The sequence below is a fragment of the Oncorhynchus tshawytscha genome, linkage group LG07, assembly GCF_018296145.1.
Source record: "Oncorhynchus tshawytscha isolate Ot180627B linkage group LG07, Otsh_v2.0, whole genome shotgun sequence".
Taxonomy (NCBI): domain Eukaryota; kingdom Metazoa; phylum Chordata; class Actinopteri; order Salmoniformes; family Salmonidae; genus Oncorhynchus; species Oncorhynchus tshawytscha.
In genome coordinates, this window is record NC_056435.1 from 44,058,449 (window position 1) to 44,077,760 (window position 19,312).

The window sequence follows — 19,312 nt, forward strand, 5'->3', positions numbered from 1 at the left end:
GGCTGCTAAAAGGCTTCCACAACCACCACCTTAATGGTATAAGAGCACACCTTAACACAGCACGGAGAGAGAGAGGAGAGAGAGAGAGAACCACAGCATTGTATAAACTGGATATTTCCATCAGTCCTCCATACCCCCTCCTCGACCCCTGCCTCTCTACCCATATATATAGTGGTCCCACAGGTGAGTTTAAGAGACCCCTCTCAATCGTCTCGCTCCGCTCTGAGAGGTCTGTACATCACGGTGAATGAATCCTGTCACTTTTATTACCAGAGGAGCAAGGCACCACTGCAAAACACCAAAATAACAGAGATTACACAGACCCCCACCTCCCAAGTCTCATTCCTGCCTTCCAGAAATAGGTTCTCTTGATCAGTTTGTTATCCAACAGGCTCCCTCGCTCCCCATCCCTCCAGGCCCCCTCCAGTTTGGCTCCCCTCACCCCCGTCTTGTGCTTAGACTGTTAAATTGCCACGCAGCTGCTCTCTCCTATGTTCTCTCATTCTAAATCTCTCTCACTTCCTCTCTTTTTCAAAGTCTCTCTCCTCTCTTTACCTTTTTCCCCAGTACTTGCCTCTACGTCTCTGCCTCCTGTTCTCCACGGCCTCTCTGCCTCCACCTCTACCTCCCGTGTCTTTTGCGCCCTTGCACCACCTCTCAGAGCTCTACTCTGTGTTTTTAGCTACTCCTCGCCATACATCTCTCTCTCTCTCTCATTCATATATATATGTGAAAAGTGGAGGCAGTGTTATCCTCCCTGTCATCCCACGGGCTCTCCCCAGCAGCAGCTCAAGTCAGCACAGCATTTGGCCAACAGACAGGAATTTACTCCCTTGTCGATATCAATCTCCACTGCAGTTGACAATAATCCTGATTTTCCTTCTTCTCTTTCACATTCCCACATTCTCTTTCACATTCCTCCCCTCTTAAAGGAAACAAGGTTTCATTTGGATAGTTACTGAGAGACCAAAATCAGACTCACTGCTCTGGTTCTCTCAGACTGCTCCGCCTGTTCCTGTTGGCCCCCTGGCTTGACAAAATACAGTGTTTGGTAATGAAATCTTTTAAATTATGATTCATATTGACTTTTTTTTGAGCTTGTGGACTCAAAAACAGAACAATCTTTCATCTGTAATTGGTAGCCTATGCTCTGTACATTTACACAAATTACTCTTTGCTGTTTGACAATGCAATTACTTTAGAGTTGAGGGTAATATCATAAATAACACTGTATATATATATACATGTACACTCATTTTCATATATTGGTTTCACTAACATAGTTTTAAAATGTAATATAATGAAGCTTCATTGTTGGGAAGAATAGCTGTTGAGCCACTAGGTTATATAGGAAGTACAATGCAACCATACATTAATCAAAAACATGACACATTAAATGTCAGTGACTGCATATATTTTCTGCTGTCTGAGCCTTAGTGAAGTAATGTCCCCTATGGATCCATGCCAGAAAAGTCATAAATAACCAGGCCTTAGCAAATATAATTAACTGAATGACATGTTTAAAGGGTAATTGCAGGGAGGAGGGGTAAACACCAGCACTGTCATAGTTCTTGTTGTGACCCTTTAACATGTGGGCTATTCAAATAGACAGAACGCTCATCGCATTTGCCCTTGAATTCAAGAGTGTGCAGTGTCATAGGTTAAATCAAATCTGGCCAATTTCTCTGAAAGTTTGAAAATTGGTTCTGTGAAAGTTCCCAGAGCATTTGTTCGTTTGCTGCAAATGTTCTCATAACACAACAACTGTCCAGTTATGCTAATGATTATACAATGTTTGTAGAAAACATTCACCTGATGTTGCAAGATATTTTGTTGTGGCAGTATGTTCTAAAAACATTACTTGGAAATGTGTTTTACTACTTTACCTGGAAGCCTAATGAGAACTTTTAGGGAATGTTCTGTGGTGGTTGTTACAGATGTGGTAAACTATATTTTAGTGAATGTTGGAACATTCCAAGGTTATACTTTACCAGTCAAACGTTTGGATACAACTACTCATTCAAGAGTTTTTCTAAAATGTTTTACTATTTTCTACATTGTAGAATAATAGTGAAGACATCAAAACTATGAAATAACACATATGGAATCATGGAATCACCAACCAAAAGTGTTAGTTACTACAAAAACTAGATCTAAATATATTTTTTAAAGTAGCCACCCTTTGCCTTGATGACAGCTTTGCATCAGCTCTGGTGGACATTCCTGCAGTGAACATACTAATTGCACACTCCCTCAACTTGAGGCATGCTGTTTAAACAGCTTCTTGATTCCTGTCAGGTGGATTGATTTTATTTTACCTTTATTTAACTAGGCAAGTCAGTTAAGAACAAAACCTTATTTTCAATGACGGCCTAGGAACAGTAGGTTGACTGCCTGTTCAGGGGCAGAACAACAGATTTGTACCTTGTCAGCTCAGGGATTTGAACTTGCAACCTTCTGGTCTCTTGCAACCGCTCTAACCACTAAGCTACCCTGCGACCCCACAATTATCTTGGCAATGGAGAAATGCTCACTAACAGGGATGTAAACAAATTTGTGCACAACATTTTAGAGAAATAGGCTTTTTGTGTGTATGGAAAAATTCTGGGATCTTTTATTTTTCAAATCAAATCAAATCACATGTTAGCTCATGAAACCATGGGGCCAACACTTTACATTTTGCGTTTATATCTTTGTTCAGTATATATCTACTGTCCACCTGAGATACATAAACTATGTAGACTACTAAGGAAAAGAAAAACTACTAGTCCAACAGCTTTTATAGACAAACATAATGAATTTGTATTCTGACCTCCCACCACTGTTTCTTGAGCCCATTTGACCGCAGTAGCCTATTGTGTGTACCATTTATTGTGATTGCATGGAGTTATTGAGGAGTGGGAGCTATTAGGGAGGGAGCTGGCATGGCTGTTCCACTACCAATTACCGAACCCTGTAGCCTGGCCTAACGCATCTGGGGGCTGGTGGAGGGGGTCCATGGAGACCTGCCACAGCAGCGCGCTGTTAATCAATCCGATTTAGAGCGGACAGGGACACGCTTAGCCGCAGCTCCCGCCAACACTGCCATGGTGGGGGAAGAAACTGTGAGCGTGACCTGCATCTCATTCTGGGGAAAGAAGAAAAAAAGATGGATAGATGGGTCCAGAATGAAGAGATAGTGAGGGTGCGGATGGAGAAAGGATGATGGAGGAGATGTTAGATGGAGAGGGAGAGACAGAACAATTAATGGAGTGATGTGAGCTGAATTCAAAACAACAGGAATGTATTGATTAATTTGTGTCTTCAGGAAGAAGAAAAAAGACCCAAGCAACAAGCTGTACATAGAAACAGATAGCCTGGCTATTAGACTATAGTAAACTAATGAGTTAATTATATTATATGTGCAAAAGAAAACAACTCATTATTGCCAACAAGTTTGTGGGGAAATGGTTAGTTTAGTCCCATCTGACAGGTTGAGATGATGGAACATATCCTCAGCCAGGCTAAACCCTGGGAGAGAGACAAGGATGGAGTGAGGTTGTCAGATTTGCAATCATTAATATGTGTATTTTCTTTTTCCAGGATTAAATAGATCCCATGCTTGAGCAGTTGGCTATTTATCTGGTGATGGTACTATTCATTATAAGCAGCTTTAGTTATTAGGCCTACAAACATACAATTAATAAATGGCACAACTTAAGAAGTAGTGCAACTCATTACAGGCCATTTGTGTACAAAAAAAATGTTATATTGTGAGCACTATCTTTTCCTGTGTTATACCATGTATATTGAATATAAATGGAATATACTAGTATAACTTTATGAGGCATATAAATGCATGACTGGTGAGATACTATACTGAACAAAAATATAAATGCAACTATTTCAGATTTTGAGATTGACACTGGTGAAGCATGTCTTCCCTGACCCCAACTAAACCATCTAGGAGGCAATCTCTAGAATTGTCCCACTGCAACAGGTTGCTGAACATCCCAGTAAATCGATAGAGTGCAAGTTTGTGTTCTCAATGGAGGTTCTGGGTCAAAGGTCAATGCACAGCTCATCTATTTGGAGCGATACATGCCCATTGGACAGGAAGGCCTTTGTACCAATGACATTATACCAAGACCCCTGAGTGAAGGAGGAAATAATATTAAACGGCTCAGAGAATCCAAGATGGCGTAGCAGTCAGACGTCTTGTCGTGTCGTGTCCCTTGTATATATCGTTTTTTTAAACATATTTTTCTTCGCATATCTTTTAAAACATTTTGCTAAACCTCAACATCTAAATTACTCTCCTGCAACCCGCCTCACCCAATGTAGCGTGGATCTGCTTTTTTTTCTAAAGTATTTATATTTACTTCGGATCCGGAACCCCTCAACTGAAGCTAGCCAGCTAACTACCAGCTATCAGTCAGCAAACTATTGCTAGCGGTCATCAGTTAACCTTTAGCTTGGAAACCTCTCGCCAGTTAGAACAACGCGACTCTAACCAGAGCATAACGGACCTATTATTTTTATCCCCGGATTCCCACCGCAAACAGAACATTTTCATCTGGATCTTCACAACTAGCTAACTAGCTAACCGCAACCCCGGATGACTACTCCTGGCTAGCGATTCCATCCACTTAGCTTGAAGCTAGCCCGGCCACGGCTCCTGTGCTACTACCGAAGCATACTCCTGGGCTACAATATCCGGACCCACGACCGGTCTATCGATGTCACCGCATGAAGAGGCATAAACAGACTTAACCCCATCGCGACGTCCCCCAAAGGCTAACTTTCTAGCCCTTGCTATCTGCTTGCTTGCTAATTCGGCCTGCTAACTGCTAGCTTGTTTAGCCCCGGTCTGCTAACTGCTAGCTTGTTTAGCCCCGGCTTACTAACTGTTAGCTTGTTAGCACAGGCCTGCTAACTGTCTGAATCGCCGCGTCCCCAGCAAGCCCAACCACTCACTGGACCCATATTTACATTCAATCTCTTTTCGATTTTTAATTCGATTATACCTTCCGATAACCTGCCTCACCCAATGTGATACGGAATCGCTATTATTTTTTTATTTTTTATTTTTAGAACACATTCAAGAACCTCCAGAAGCTAACCAGCTAACTAGCTACAAGCTATTTAGTCATTGTTAGCCACTGCTAGCGGCTTTTACCTTCTGCACAGCCAGCCAGTTTTTTTTAGCCTGGATAATACTCGCCAGTCTAGCTTCCCTGTCCAATCCACCGCTGCCCCCTGGACACTCTGATCACTTGGCTACATAGCTGATGCCTGCTGGACTGTCCATTAATCACGGTACTCCATTCTGTTTGTTTATGTTTTATCTGTCGGCCCCAGCCGCACTCAGGCTCTGTGTGTAGTTAATCCGACCCTCTCTGCCTAGTCAACGCCATTTTACCTGCTGTTGTTGCGCTAGCTGATTAGCTGTTGTTGTCTCACCTACTGTTTTAGCTAGCTCTCCCAATCAACACCTGTGATTACTGTATGCCTCGCTGTATGTCTCTCTCAAATGTCAATATGCCTTGTATACTGTTGTTCAGGTTAGTTATCATTGTTTTAGTTTACAATGGAGCCCCTAGTTCCACTCTTCATACCCCTGATACCTCCTTTGTCCCACCTCCCACACATGCGGTGACCTCACCCATTACAACCAGCATGTCCAGAGATACAACCTCTCTTATCATCACCTAGTGCCTGGGCTTACCTCCGCTGTACCCGCACCCCACCATACCCCTGTCTGCGCATTATGCCCTGAATATATTCTACCATGCCCAGAAATCTGCTCCTTTTATTCTTTGTCCCCAATGCTCTAGGCGATCAGTTTTGATAGCCTTTAGCCGCACCCTCATACTACTCCTCCTCTGATCCGCGGGTGATGTGGAGGTAAACCCAGGCCCTGCATGTCCCCAGGCACCCTAATTTGTTGACTTCTGTGATCGAAAAAGCCTTGGTTTCATGCATGTCAACATCAGAAGCCTCCTCCCTAAGTTTGTTTTACTCACTGCTTTAGCACACTCTGCTAACCCTGATGTCCTTGCCGTGTCTGAATCCTGGCTCAGGAAGGCCACCAAAAATTCTGAGATTTCCAAACCCAACTATAACATTTTCCGTCAAGATAGAACTGCCAAAGGGGGAGGAGTTGCAGTCTACTGCAGAGATAGCCTGCAAAGTAATGTCATACTTTCCAGGTCCATACCCAAACAGTTCGAACTACTAATTTTAAAAATTACTCTCTCCAGAAATAAGTCTCTCACTGTTGCCGCCTGCTACCGACCCCACTCAGCTCCCAGCTGTGCCCTGGACACCATTTGTGAATTGATCGCCCCCCATCTAGCTTCAGAGTTTGTTCTGTTAGGTGACCTAAACTGGGATATGCTTAACACCCCGGCAGTTCTACAATCTAAGCTAGATGCCCTCAATCTCACACAAATCATCAAGGAACCCACCAGGTACAACCATAAATCTGTAAACAAGGGCACCCTCATAGACGTCATCCTGACCAACTGGCCCTCCAAATACACCTCCGCTGTCTTCAACCAGGATCTCAGCGATCACTGCCTCATTGCCTGTATCCGCTATGGATCCGCAGTCAAACGACCACCCCTCCTCACTGTCAAACGCTCCCTAAAATACTTCTGTGAGCAGGCCTTTCTAATCGACCTGGCCCGGGTATCCTGGAAGGATATTGACCCCATCCCGTCAGTTGAGGATGCCTGGTCATTCTTTAAAACTAACTTCCTCACCATTTTAGATAAGCATGCTCCGTTCAAAAAATGCAGAACTAAGAACAGATATAGCCCTTGGTTCACTCCAGACCTGACAGCCCTCGACCAGCACAAAAACATCCTGTGGCGGACTGCAGTCATCAGGAAAGCAAAGCATCGATTTGCATAGTAACTCCCAAAAGTTCTGGGACACTGTAAAGTATGCAACTGTTCAGGGAAGTCAGGAACCAATACACGCAGTCAGTCAGGAAAGCAAAGGCTGGGCTTGACAATCTGGACCCTCTATTTCTGAAACTATCCGCCGCCATTGTCGCAAACCCTATTACCAGCCTGTTCAACCTCTCTTTCATATCATCTGAGATCCCCAAGGATTGGAAAGCTGCCGCAGTCATCCCCCTGTTCAAAGGGGGAGACACCTTGGACCCAAACTGTTACAGACCTATATCCATCCTGCCCTGCCTATCTAAGGTCTTCGAAAGCCAAGTCAACAAACAGGTCACTGACCATCTCGAATCCCACCGTACCTTCTCCGCTGTGCAATCTGGTTTCCGAGTCGGTCACGGGTGCACCTCAGCCACGCTCAAGGTACTAAACGATATCATAACCGCCATCGATAAAAGACAGTACTGTGCAGCAGTCTTCATCGACCTTGCCAAGGCTTTCGACTCTGTCAATCACCATATTCTTATCGGCAGACTCAGTAGCCTCGGTTTTTCTGATGACTGCCTTGTCTGGTTCACCAACTACTTTGCAGACAGAGTTCAGTGTGTCGAATCGGAGGGCATGCTGTCCGGTCCTCTGGCAGTCTCTATGGGGGTGCCACAGGGTTCAATTCTCGGGCCGACTCTTTTCTCTGTATATATCAATGATGTTGCTCTTGCTGCGGGTGATTCCCTGATCCACCTCTACGCAGACGACACCATTCTGTATACTTCCGGCCCGTCCTTGGACACTGTACTATCTAACCTCCAAACGAGCTTCAATGCCATACAACACTCCTTCCGTGGCCTCCAACTGCTCTTAAACGCTAGTAAAACCAAATGCATGCTTTTCAACCGTTCGTTGCCTGCACAAGCACGCCCGACTAGCATCACCACCCTGGATGGTTCCGACCTAGAATATGTGGACATCTATAAGTACCTAGGTGTCTGGTTAGACTGTAAACTCTCCTTCCAGACTCATATCAAACATCTCCAATCTAAAATCAAATCTAGAGTCGGCTTTCTATTCCGCCTCCTTCACTCACGCCGCCAAACATACCCTAGTAAAACATACCCTAGTAAAACTGACTATCCTACTGATCCTCGACTTCGGCGATGTCATCTACAAAATAGCTTCCAATACTCTACTCAGCAAACTGGATGCAGTTTATCACAGTGCCATCCGTTTTGTGACTAAAGCACCTTATACCACCCACCACTGCGACCTGTATGCTCTAGTCGGCTGGCCCTCGCTACATATTCGTCGCCAGACCCACTGGCTCCAGGTCATCTACAAGTCCATGCTAGGTAAAGCTCCGCCTTATCTCAGTTCACTGGCCACGATGGCAACACCCACCCGTAGCACGCGCTCCAGCAGGTGTATCTCACTGATCATCCCTAAAGCAAACACCTCATTTGGCCGCCTTTCGTTCCAGTTCTCTGCTGCCTGTGACTGTAACGAATTGCAAAAATCGCTGAAGTTGGAGACTTTTATCTCCCTCACCAACTTCAAACATCTGCTATCTGAGCAGCTAACCGATCGCTGCAGCTGTACATAGTCTATCGGTAAATAGCCCACCCAATGTTACCTACCTCATCCCCATACTGTTTATATTTATTTACTTTTCTGCTCTTTTGCACACCAATATCTCTGCCTGTACATGACCATCTGATCATTTATCACTTCAGTGTTAATCTGCAAAATTGTAATTATTTGCCTACCTCCTCATGCCTTTTGCACACAATGTATATAGACTCTCTTTTTTTCTACTGTGTTATTGACTTGTTAATTGTTTACTCCATGTGTAACTCTGTGTTGTCTGTTCACACTGCTATGCTTTATCTTGGCCAGGTCGCAGTTGCAAATGAGAACTTGCTCTCAACTAGCCTACCTGGTTAAATAAAGGTGAAATAAAAATAAAAAAATAAAAAAAGAGAGAGAATAGAGAAGGAGAGGGAGATTGGAGGAGAGCGAGAGGAATAGAGAGATTACTGATTAATAGAAAGGGAAGATTGGTGAGGGAAGCTGAGAGAAAGAGAGAGGTGAAAATAAAGGAAAGAGGAAAATACAAGAAAATATCACCAAGAGGATTTGGTAATATGTACAGTATATACCGATATACCTTCTTCTGGGCTATTACCAGTGAATATTTATGATTTATAGTATATCTGTGTTGGGGGAGATGATGCCATCTTGGAAAGGTAGTTGTAAATTAAGACATAGGGATGAGCCATAATTCCCCCATGTGTCTTCCTCTTCCTCCTCATCTTGGGAATTAACATTTAGATGACCATGATGAAGGCTCAACCTCAGGCTATAGGGCGGCAGATATCCTAGTGGTTAAGAGCATTGGGCCAGTAACTGAAAGGTTCAGCTTTCAATCATCCACGTGGGTATACTGTATACTCCTAAAAACCAACAAGGAGGAGGGAGAAGCAAGTTCTATTTTAGCGCCTTGCTACGCAGACATTCGTTAACATGCGCAAGCAGTTTGGATGAAATGATTGAATAACATGGATGTGTAAAAACAAATGATTATGTGGTCAGCATGTTATTCACTTTCAACCCCCCCGCCCCGTCTTTCTTTCACTCTCTGTTTCTCGCTCTCTGTGTGCCTCTCAGGTGAGGGCCAGTGCCATTGCCCAGGATGCTGATCTGAACTATGACTATGCCTCCAACAGTGTCATCCTGCACCTGGATGTGGGGGACGAGGTGTGTGTGCAGCTCGACGGGGGCAAAGTTCACGGAGGAAACACCAACAAATACAGCACCTTCTCTGGCTTCCTCATCTACCCTGACTGAAGGCAGCCACATGTCACACACACAACTACACACACATTCTCCCAGGCAAACAAATACAGCAACTTTTTCAGGATCCTCATCCAACCTGATTCTCTCAACCACTCTCTTCTCTCTCTTTTTTCCCCTCTCTCTCACACCATTGCTAAAACACACAGTATTTAGAGAAACAGATGCAATGGGAAAAGGAAATGTATAATGTCTCTGTGTTTTTAATGTCTAGATAATGGTCATACCATAACATTCCAAACCAAGTGTAGTTACAAGGCATATAATGTGCATATAGACTGTGTTTATACGCATTTTTATTTAATACACACACCCATTTGTTTGTCATGTGTTTTGTCATTCTCATGATATCATTGAATCACAGATATGTAAATGAAACTAACATGTAAGTATGGGTTGACAAACAAGAATTATGTCAAGACAAAGACTTGTTTAAAGATCATCTTGATATCGTGTGTATTCTTAAAGTTACATATATATTCACTTCTGATGCGCACACATCTGTGTGTATGATCATGTATGTGAAAGTATACCTACATGACTCGCATACAACTCTTTCACACACACACACAGTGATTCATTGAACTTCCCCTATCTAGTGTTGCATTGACATGAGCTGACCATTTCAGCCACCAGTGTGGAATTTAGTAAAATGGTCTCAGATTGCGAGGTTGGTTGCGGGGCTTCTTCGCTCCAAGATGGATTTCCAATACGGCTGAAGACACCAAATGAGAAAAGTCATGAATATATTGATCGGAGCTGATAATACACCTAACACCACGAACATCACCCAGTGTGGTGTGTGTAAGATAAGTATCATGTTGTTAGTTTTACCTACATGGCCCCTGCCTACAGCTAAGGGGGGTGGGGAGGGGTAATGGTAGTCCCCTCACACACAGGATATCAATGATGAGGCTTATGGTAGACAGATACAGTATTGTTCCAGACCTTATGGTGGATGACAGAGCATCATCGTGTTCCACTAATGAGCCCATCCTTTGTTTAAACCCTCAAACCCTATTCCTATATTCACATTACATTAAATTGATAACAGAGCAATTTAAACTGGGTGTCGAACCCAGACATAATCAGAGATGGAGCTTTAGATCATGGAGAGATGATGCTTTAGTTCATGGAGAGATGATGCTTTAGTTCATGGAGAGATGATGCTTTAGGTCATGGAGAGAGGATGCTTTAGGTCATGGAGAGAGGATGCTTTAGGTCATGGAGAGATGATGCTTTAGGTCATGGAGAGAGGATGCTTTAGGTCATGGAGAGAGGATGCTTTAGATCATGGAGAGATGATGCTTTAGGTCATGGAGAGAGGATGCTTTAGGTCATGGAGAGAGGATGCTTTAGGTCATGGAGAGATGATGCTTTAGGTCATGGAGAGAGGATGCTTTAGGTCATGGAGAGAGGATGCTTTAGATCATGGAGAGATGATGCTTTAGATCATGGAGAGATGATGCTTTAGATCATGGAGAGATGATGCTTTAGTTCATGGCCAGTTGGTTATTTGTATAATGATGAGTCTTCTTTTCTTCTAAGGTAAAGCAGCCTGTTTGTTTACAGTGTGGATACGGACATTGAGGATTCATCTTGTACTCTGTACAGAACTAGTTTCACATTTTAAAATGTACGCTGCTACCGTAGAACTAGAAACGGACTGAGTGTCTTCAATGGAAATGTACATCTTTGTGTGTTATTGAATGTACCATACATTACTAATTGTGTAAATGCAATTCAAATATGCAGGTTCAGGTTGATGCTGTCTGTCAAATATGTTATGCAAACCCTTGACACAGTGGCAATGAGACTATATTGTGTCACTTGTGTTATCGATCAAAAATGGATTTCATGGAAATTTTAGAGTGGGGGCATTATTACCTTGTCAGGCCATTAAAAAAAATATATATATATATATATCTTTACATCAATGTGAATGCCCTGCCTAGACAATACCATGAAAAGCAGGTCCTTCTCCTGTAGTTCATAGCATCATAAATGTACCTAATGTAAGTAGTTGTACATGTTACAGGACTTCAGAGGAGGCCTCTATTGTAACAAGTTGTTGTATTAGGAAAACCACTGAATAAATGCAGCTGCAGCAGGGATGATACTGCTACTCCGTGTGTGTGCATTACTGTTGCAACACAGTATGACCGGTGTGTGTGTCGCGTCTCAGGTCCAACTACAGGACAGAGCTTTGGGCTTGATCTAAAGACAGAACACCAGTTATTATCAAACTGCATCAGTCAAATGAAAACATTATTCCTGTACTATATCTTAACTGAGAGTATTACAATAACCACCTACCATCTTATTTAAACCAACATAATGTGCTGATTTGTTTGTCTGTACATGACTTCTGTGTCATGCTGCATTCTACTGTGTTCCCTGGCACTAAATAATGTTAAATAACTTACTGTTGAAAAGGAAACCTGGTCCTTGTTTATGAACGGTATGAATTGATTGTTGTCATTGTACCTTGTGTGTATATCTTATGTATAATATTATAAATAACAACTTAATCTACCCTAAGGTAATATATAAGACCTACAATAAAACAATGTGAAGACGCCTCTGAGTCACTGTCTGACTTACACTAAAGCTGTCATTATTTACAATCTCAAAAAAATGATTCAATTTTTTACTGCAGTAATGTATTCTCTTTTGTTGATATGCGGTGGGTTGAGAAAACAAATTACATGTTACAGACTTAAGGACTAATACTGCATTTATGTATGTACTTCAGGAGCTCACAGGAACTGAATACTGGCTTCTACATTTTTCAGGACCGGCACCCAAAATGAGCACTGGCAGCTATTTCAGTCCAAGTCAAGCACTGATGTTCATTACATTCAGTCTACCATTGTTTTGTAGAAGTGCTGATTAAAAAAGAGTAAACTGTCTAAAAATAAGTAAAGAAAGTTGCTCACTCTATATATGCTCCCAACTATTTAATGGATAAACCTTAGGTGCCTTCAGAAAATATTTACACCTCTTGACTATTTCCATATTTTGTTGTGTTACAGACCAAATTTAAAATGGATTTAAAAAATTGTCACTGGCCTACACACAATACCACATAATGTCAAAGTGGAATTATGTAAAAAATATAAATATATAAAATCTAATTCATTCAAAATGAAAAGCTGAAATGTCTACAGTCAATACGTATTCAACCCATTTGTTATGGCAAGCCTAAATAAATTCATGAGTAAAAAATTGCTTAATTAACAAGTCACATAATACATTGCATGGACTCACTCTGTGTGCAATAATAGTGTTTAACATGATAGTTGAATGACTACCTCATCTCTGTACCACACACACAATTTCTGTAAGGTCCCTCAGTCGAGCAGTGAATTTCAAACGCAGATTCAACCACAAAGACCAGGGAGGTTTTTCAAACCAGACGGCACAATGTTCTTTTCTTTTTTTATTGACGGATAGCCAGGGGCACACTCCAACACTCAGACATAATTTACAAACAAAGCATTTCTGTTTAGTGAGTCTGCCAGATCAGAGGCAGTAGGGATGACCAGGGAAGTTTTCTTGATTAGTGTGTGAAGTGGACAATTTTCCTGTCAAAATGTAAACAAGTACTTTTTTGGGTGTCAGGGAAAATCTATGGAGTAAAAAGTACATTATTTTCTTAAGGAATGTACTGAAGTAAAAGTAAAAGTTAGAAAAAATATAAATAGTAAAGTAAAGTACAGATACCCACAAAAAAAACTACTTAAGTTGTATTTTAGAGTATTTTAAATGAAGTACTTTACACCACTGCCATCTAGGTGCCGTTCTTTGCGAGGCATGGTTTGCTTAATATAAGGAATTTGAAACGGTTTATACTTTTACGTATGATACTTAACTACATTTTAGAAATTCCATTTACACTTTTGATACTTTAATATATTTAAATCCAAATAGTTTGACTTTTACTCAAGTAGTATTTTACTGGGTGACTTTCACTTTTACTTGAGGATGACTTTTACTTCTATTAAGGTATCTTTACTTTTACTCAAGGATGACAATTGAGTACTTTTTCCACCACTGGTAGATGGGTAAAATAATTTAAAATAGTTTTATTCTGTACAGGCTTCCTTCTTTTCACTCTGTCGATTAGGTTAGTATTGTGGAGAAACTACAATGTTGTTGATCTATCCTCAGTTTTCTCCTATCACAGCCATTAAAATGTGTAACGGTTTTGCTTCATGGTGAAATCACTGAGCAATTTCCTTTCTCTCTGGCAACAGACTTAGGAAGGACGCCTGTGTCTTTGTAGTGACTGGGTGTATTGAAACGCCATCCAAAGTGTAATTAATAACTTCAACATGCTCAAAGGGATATTCAACGTCTGCTTTTCTTATCTTTTTACCCATCTACCAATAGGTGCCCTTCTTTGCGAGTCATTGGAAAACACGCATCCTGGTTGCAACAAGGCAATAAAGTAATACTACAAAAAATGTGGCAAAGTAATTATTTTTTTTGTCCTGAATAAATAGTGTTATGTTTGTGGAAACTCCAAAACATATTACTGAGTCCCACTCTCCATATTTTCAAGCATAGTGGTGACTGCATCATGTTATCGGTATGCTTGTAATCATTAAGACTGGGGAGTTTTTCAGGATTAAAAACAAATAGAATGGAGCTAAGCACAGGCAAAATCCTACAGGAGAACCTGGTTCAGTCTGCTTTCCACAAGACACAGGAAAATGAATTCACATTTCAGCAGGACAATAATCTAAAACACAAGGCCAAATCTACACTGGAGTTGCTTACCAAGAAGACAGTAAATTTTGACTGAGTGACTGAGTTACAGTTCTGACTTAAATCTACTTGAAAATCTATGGCAAGACCTGAAAATGGTTGTCTAGTAATGATCAACAACCAACTGATAGAGCATGAAGAATTTTTAAAAGAATAATGGGCAAATGTTGCACAATCCAGGTGTGGAAAGAGCTTAGAGATTTACCCAGAAAGACTCACAGCTGTAATCACTGCCAAAGGTGATTCTACAAAGTATTGACTCAGGGGTGTGAATACTTACGTAAATTAGATATACATGTTTCTAAAAACATGTTTTTGCTTTGCCATTATGGGGTACTGTGCATAGATGAGTGAGAAAAAAATGTATTGAATACTTTTTGAATTCAGGCTGTAACGAAACAAAATGTGGAGTAAGTCAAGAGGTATGAATAGTTTCTGAGTTTGCAACTTCTTAATTTTTTTATCTCACTATTACCACAGTTAGCTAGGTGATAGAGAAATCCCTTCCTCATATAAAATGGCAGTATCCAATCTCTTAACCCCTGAAACCACAAGCAATACTCTAGAATTACAGAATAGACCCGTGTCCTGCTCCTTCCCTCAGTGAACTAGTCTGTGGTCTCATCTTGTCAGAGTGAAAACAAGCAGACAGATATTTAATTAAAGGTGAGAGGTAATAGTATTCTGGATGCTGAATTTGTTTCCTACGGGAGACTGGAGGGATAGTGGTGGTGGAAGGGAGGGGGGATACCTCGGCAGTCTCCCCTCCTCCTCACACTCTATCCTGGCAGATTCCAGTGTAAAGTTAATTGGACAGGGAGCGAGGGCATAGGAGGGAAGCGTTCGTGCCCATTAGCAATCCCCCTGTGGAAGGCTGAGCTGAGAGGATCACAGACTCACAAATAGGAGGATTAAAATAATCAATAGGCTTCAGTCTCCTCTCCAGCACCCCCCACACACACACACACACACACACACACACACACACACACACACACACACACACACAGAAATACATACATTCTGCCTGGTCACATGCACACCCCCTTACACTCAAGACATACAGACACATGTAGACTTTCAATTACTCACACATTTCCATGCATAAACACTGATTTGTATGAACCCATACACACAAAAGTAATGATTCCGCACACACACACACACACACACACAAACATATACATCTATCTTAGTGCTAATGAGGGGTATGCGGAGAGTGGTGTAGACGGAGAATAGGAGCAAAAGGTAAAAGAGAAGAATTCACCAGACAGCCGCGTTTCTGTCTTTGGAACAATGTGAAATGGATGTTTCTGGGATATATTATTATACCTTAGATTTTGGCAATGAGGCCCTTTATTTACTTCCCGAAAGTCAGATGAACTTGTGGATACCATTTTTGCGTGCAGTTTGAAGGAAGCTAATAACTAGCGCAATTGCTAACTTGCATTAGCGCAATGACTGGACGTCTATATTGGTATCTGCTAGCATGCGCAAGGACTGGAAGTCTATGGGTATCTGCTAACATGTGCAATGACTGGAATTCTATGCTAGCAGACTTCCATAGACTTCCAGTCACACCCATAGACTTCCAGTCACACCCATAGACTTCCAGTCATTGCACTAATGCTAGTTAGCATTGGCTCGCAAACCTAACTCCAAGGGACACTCTTGACACTCTTGACCCAAACTGCTACAGACCTATATCTATCCTACCGTGCCTTTCTAAGGTCTTCGAAAGCCAAGTCAACAAACAGATTACCGACCATTTCGAATCTCACCATACCTTCTCTGCTATGCAATCTGGTTTCAGAGCTGGTCATGGGTGCACCTCAGCCACGCTCAAGGTCCTAAACGATATCTTAACCGCCATCGATAAGAAACATTACTGTGCAGCCGTATTCATTGATCTGGCCAAGGCTTTCGACTCTGTCAATCACCACATCCTCATCGGCAGACTCGACAGCCTTGGTTTCTCAAATGATTGCCTCGCCTGGTTCACCAACTACTTCTCTGATAGAGTTCAGTGTGTCAAATCGGAGGGTCTGCTGTCCGGACCTCTGGCAGTCTCTATGGGGGTGCCACAGGGTTCAATTCTTGGACCGACTCTCTTCTCTGTATACATCAATGAGGTCGCTCTTGCTGCTGGTGAGTCTCTGATCCACCTCTACGCAGACGACACCATTCTGTATACTTCCGGCCCTTCTTTGGACACTGTGTTAACAACCCTCCAGGCAAGCTTCAATGCCATACAACTCTCCTTCCGTGGCCTCCAATTGCTCTTAAATACAAGTAAAACGAAATGCATGCTCTTCAACCGATCGCTACCTGCACCTACCCGCCTGTCCAACATCACTACTCTTGACGGCTCTGACTTAGAATACGTGGACAACTACAAATACTTAGGTGTCTGGTTAGACTGTAAACTCTCCTTCCAGACCCATATCAAACATCTCCAATCCAAAGTTAAATCTAGAATTGGCTTCCTATTTCGCAACAAAGCATCCTTCACTCATGCTGCCAATCATACCCTTGTAAAACTGACCATCCTACCAATCCTCGACTTTGGCGATGTCATTTACAAAAGAGCCTCCAATACCCTACTCAACAAATTGGATGCAGTCTATCACAGTGCAATCCGTTCTACGCTCTCGTTGGCTGGCCCTCGCTTCATACTCGTCGCCAAACCCACTGGCTCCATGTCATCTACAAGACCCTGCTAGGTAAAGTCCCCCCTTATCTCAGCTCGCTGGTCACCATAGCATCTCCCACCTGTAGCGCAAGCTCCAGCAGGTATATCTCTCTAGTCACCCCCAAAACCAATTATTTCTTTGTCCGCCTCTCCTTCCAGTTCTCTGCTGCCAATGACTGGAACGAACTACAAAAATCTCTAAAACTGGAAACACTTATCTCCCTCACTAGCTTTAAGCACCAACTGTCAGAACAGCTCACAGATTACTGCACCTGTACATAGCCCACCTATAATTTAGCCCAAACAACTACCTCTTTCCCTACTGTATTTAATTTTAATTTGTTTATTTATTTTGCTCCTTTGCACCCCATTATTTTTATTTCTACTTTGCACATTCTTCGATTGCAAAACTACCATTCCAGTGTTTTACTTGCTATATTGTATTTACTTTGCCACCAAGGCCTTTTTTGCCTTTACCTCCCTTCTCACCTCATTTGCTCACATTGTATATAGACTTGTTTATACTGTATTATTGACTGTATGTTTGTTTTACTCCATGTGTAACTCTGTGTCGTTGTATCTGTCAAACTGCTTTGCTTTATCTTGGCCAGGTCGCAATTGTAAATGAGAACTTGTTCTCAACTTGCCTACCTGGTTAAATAAAGGTGAAATAAAATAAATAAATAAAAAGGCTGCGTTTCAAACACATATAAGTCACACCCTCCTCCACTTAACCTCACCTTATGCACTTGGGGGAATCCCCACGGCCATCTTTGTAGACGGTCTAAATGATTAGCCAAGCATAGGAAGTTGGTAACACAAGCCCCTCAGCCCTCGTTTTTGATTGAGTTTGCGAGCGTACAATTATGTTCACTCCGGTGTCTGAAACGCCGCATAATTTAACTTACGATAATTGCTAAGAAAAGTCAGCCAAAACTTAAAACCAATATTAATATGGAGAAATAAACATACAAGCGTATGTAAAAAATAATTTAAATAAGTTAGAAATTGTGCTACTAATGCACATGACGGCTGAAACATGTATCATAAAAGTAATTATGTTTTTGTTTGGTTTGCTTTTGGAAATGTTAGCTTGCGTGTACAACTTTCCCTGACATCACACTTAGATTGTAATTTTCGATTTACCTGATATAGTCAGATGGCTAACATTCGATGTCTGCGGAGGCTTTGTCTTCTAGCCAAGATATGAACCGCAAACATAATTGACTGTAGCGCATATAATGCACACACAACAGCTACCAGTGGTTTCATGATGACTGAAAACACAACCGTGGGATGAACGAGTGACACATTTCTGGGCAAGAAAATGTCAAATTCATTCCTTCTTTCCTCGCCCCTTGCCCTGCAATTGTCAACTTGTCAGAGGTCATGCATGATATGTCATCAGAGTCTTTTAAGTGTTTGGAATGCAACCTAACTTCCACAAGTTAATCTAACTCTGGGGAAGTGAATAAAGGGCCTCATTGCCAAAATCCCAAGTATCCCTTTAATTTTTTTATCCTTGAACGTTAGGCCAGTAACCAAAGCTGACAAGGTAAAAATCTGTTATGCCCCTGAAGAAGGCAGTTAACTCACTGTTACCTGGTAGGCCGTCATTGTAAATAAGAATTTGTTCTTAACTGACTTGCCTAGTTAAATAAAGGTTAAATTAAAAATTAAAAACAGGGAGACCACAAGATGGACATCTCTTTTTCAAGTGAGCACTGGCGAAATACAACTCGGAGACAGAACTGCTATAATAGTGAGCAAGCACATTTGGGTAATGAGAGCAGAATGTCTGAAACCTAACGAACCTAATTAAATAGCAATAAATACCAGGCATACATAATGCTTGTTTTTATGTAGAAAATACATATTTAAAATGTGGTAATGATTTCTCTCATCCCATGTCAAAACATAATTTAGAAAGGTAGGCCTACATTACATTCAATGTGCACTCTCTGGTGTCCGTGTTTAAAACGATGCAGACATTTATACGCACTGCATTATCTTTATGCAATGACGCCACCTATTGTATATTTACTGCACCTACAGTGGCAGTAATGGGCCCACCGACTGCAGTATCTTCTTTCCACCACCAGGTCGCTGT

General features: G+C 41.8%; 1 protein-coding gene across 1 annotated transcript in view; it reads left to right on the plus strand.

Annotated features, from left to right (window-relative positions):
- The window catches only part of LOC112254592 (complement C1q-like protein 4), a 28,765-nt gene extending 16,447 nt beyond the window's left edge, over positions 1-12,318 (plus strand). The window contains exon 3 of the mRNA XM_024427303.2: positions 9,552-12,318. Coding sequence (XP_024283071.1) covers positions 9,552-9,731 — 180 coding nt within the window. The 3' untranslated portion in view covers positions 9,732-12,318. The remainder of the gene's footprint in view (positions 1-9,551) is intronic.
- Positions 12,319-19,312: the final 6,994 nt, after the last annotated feature.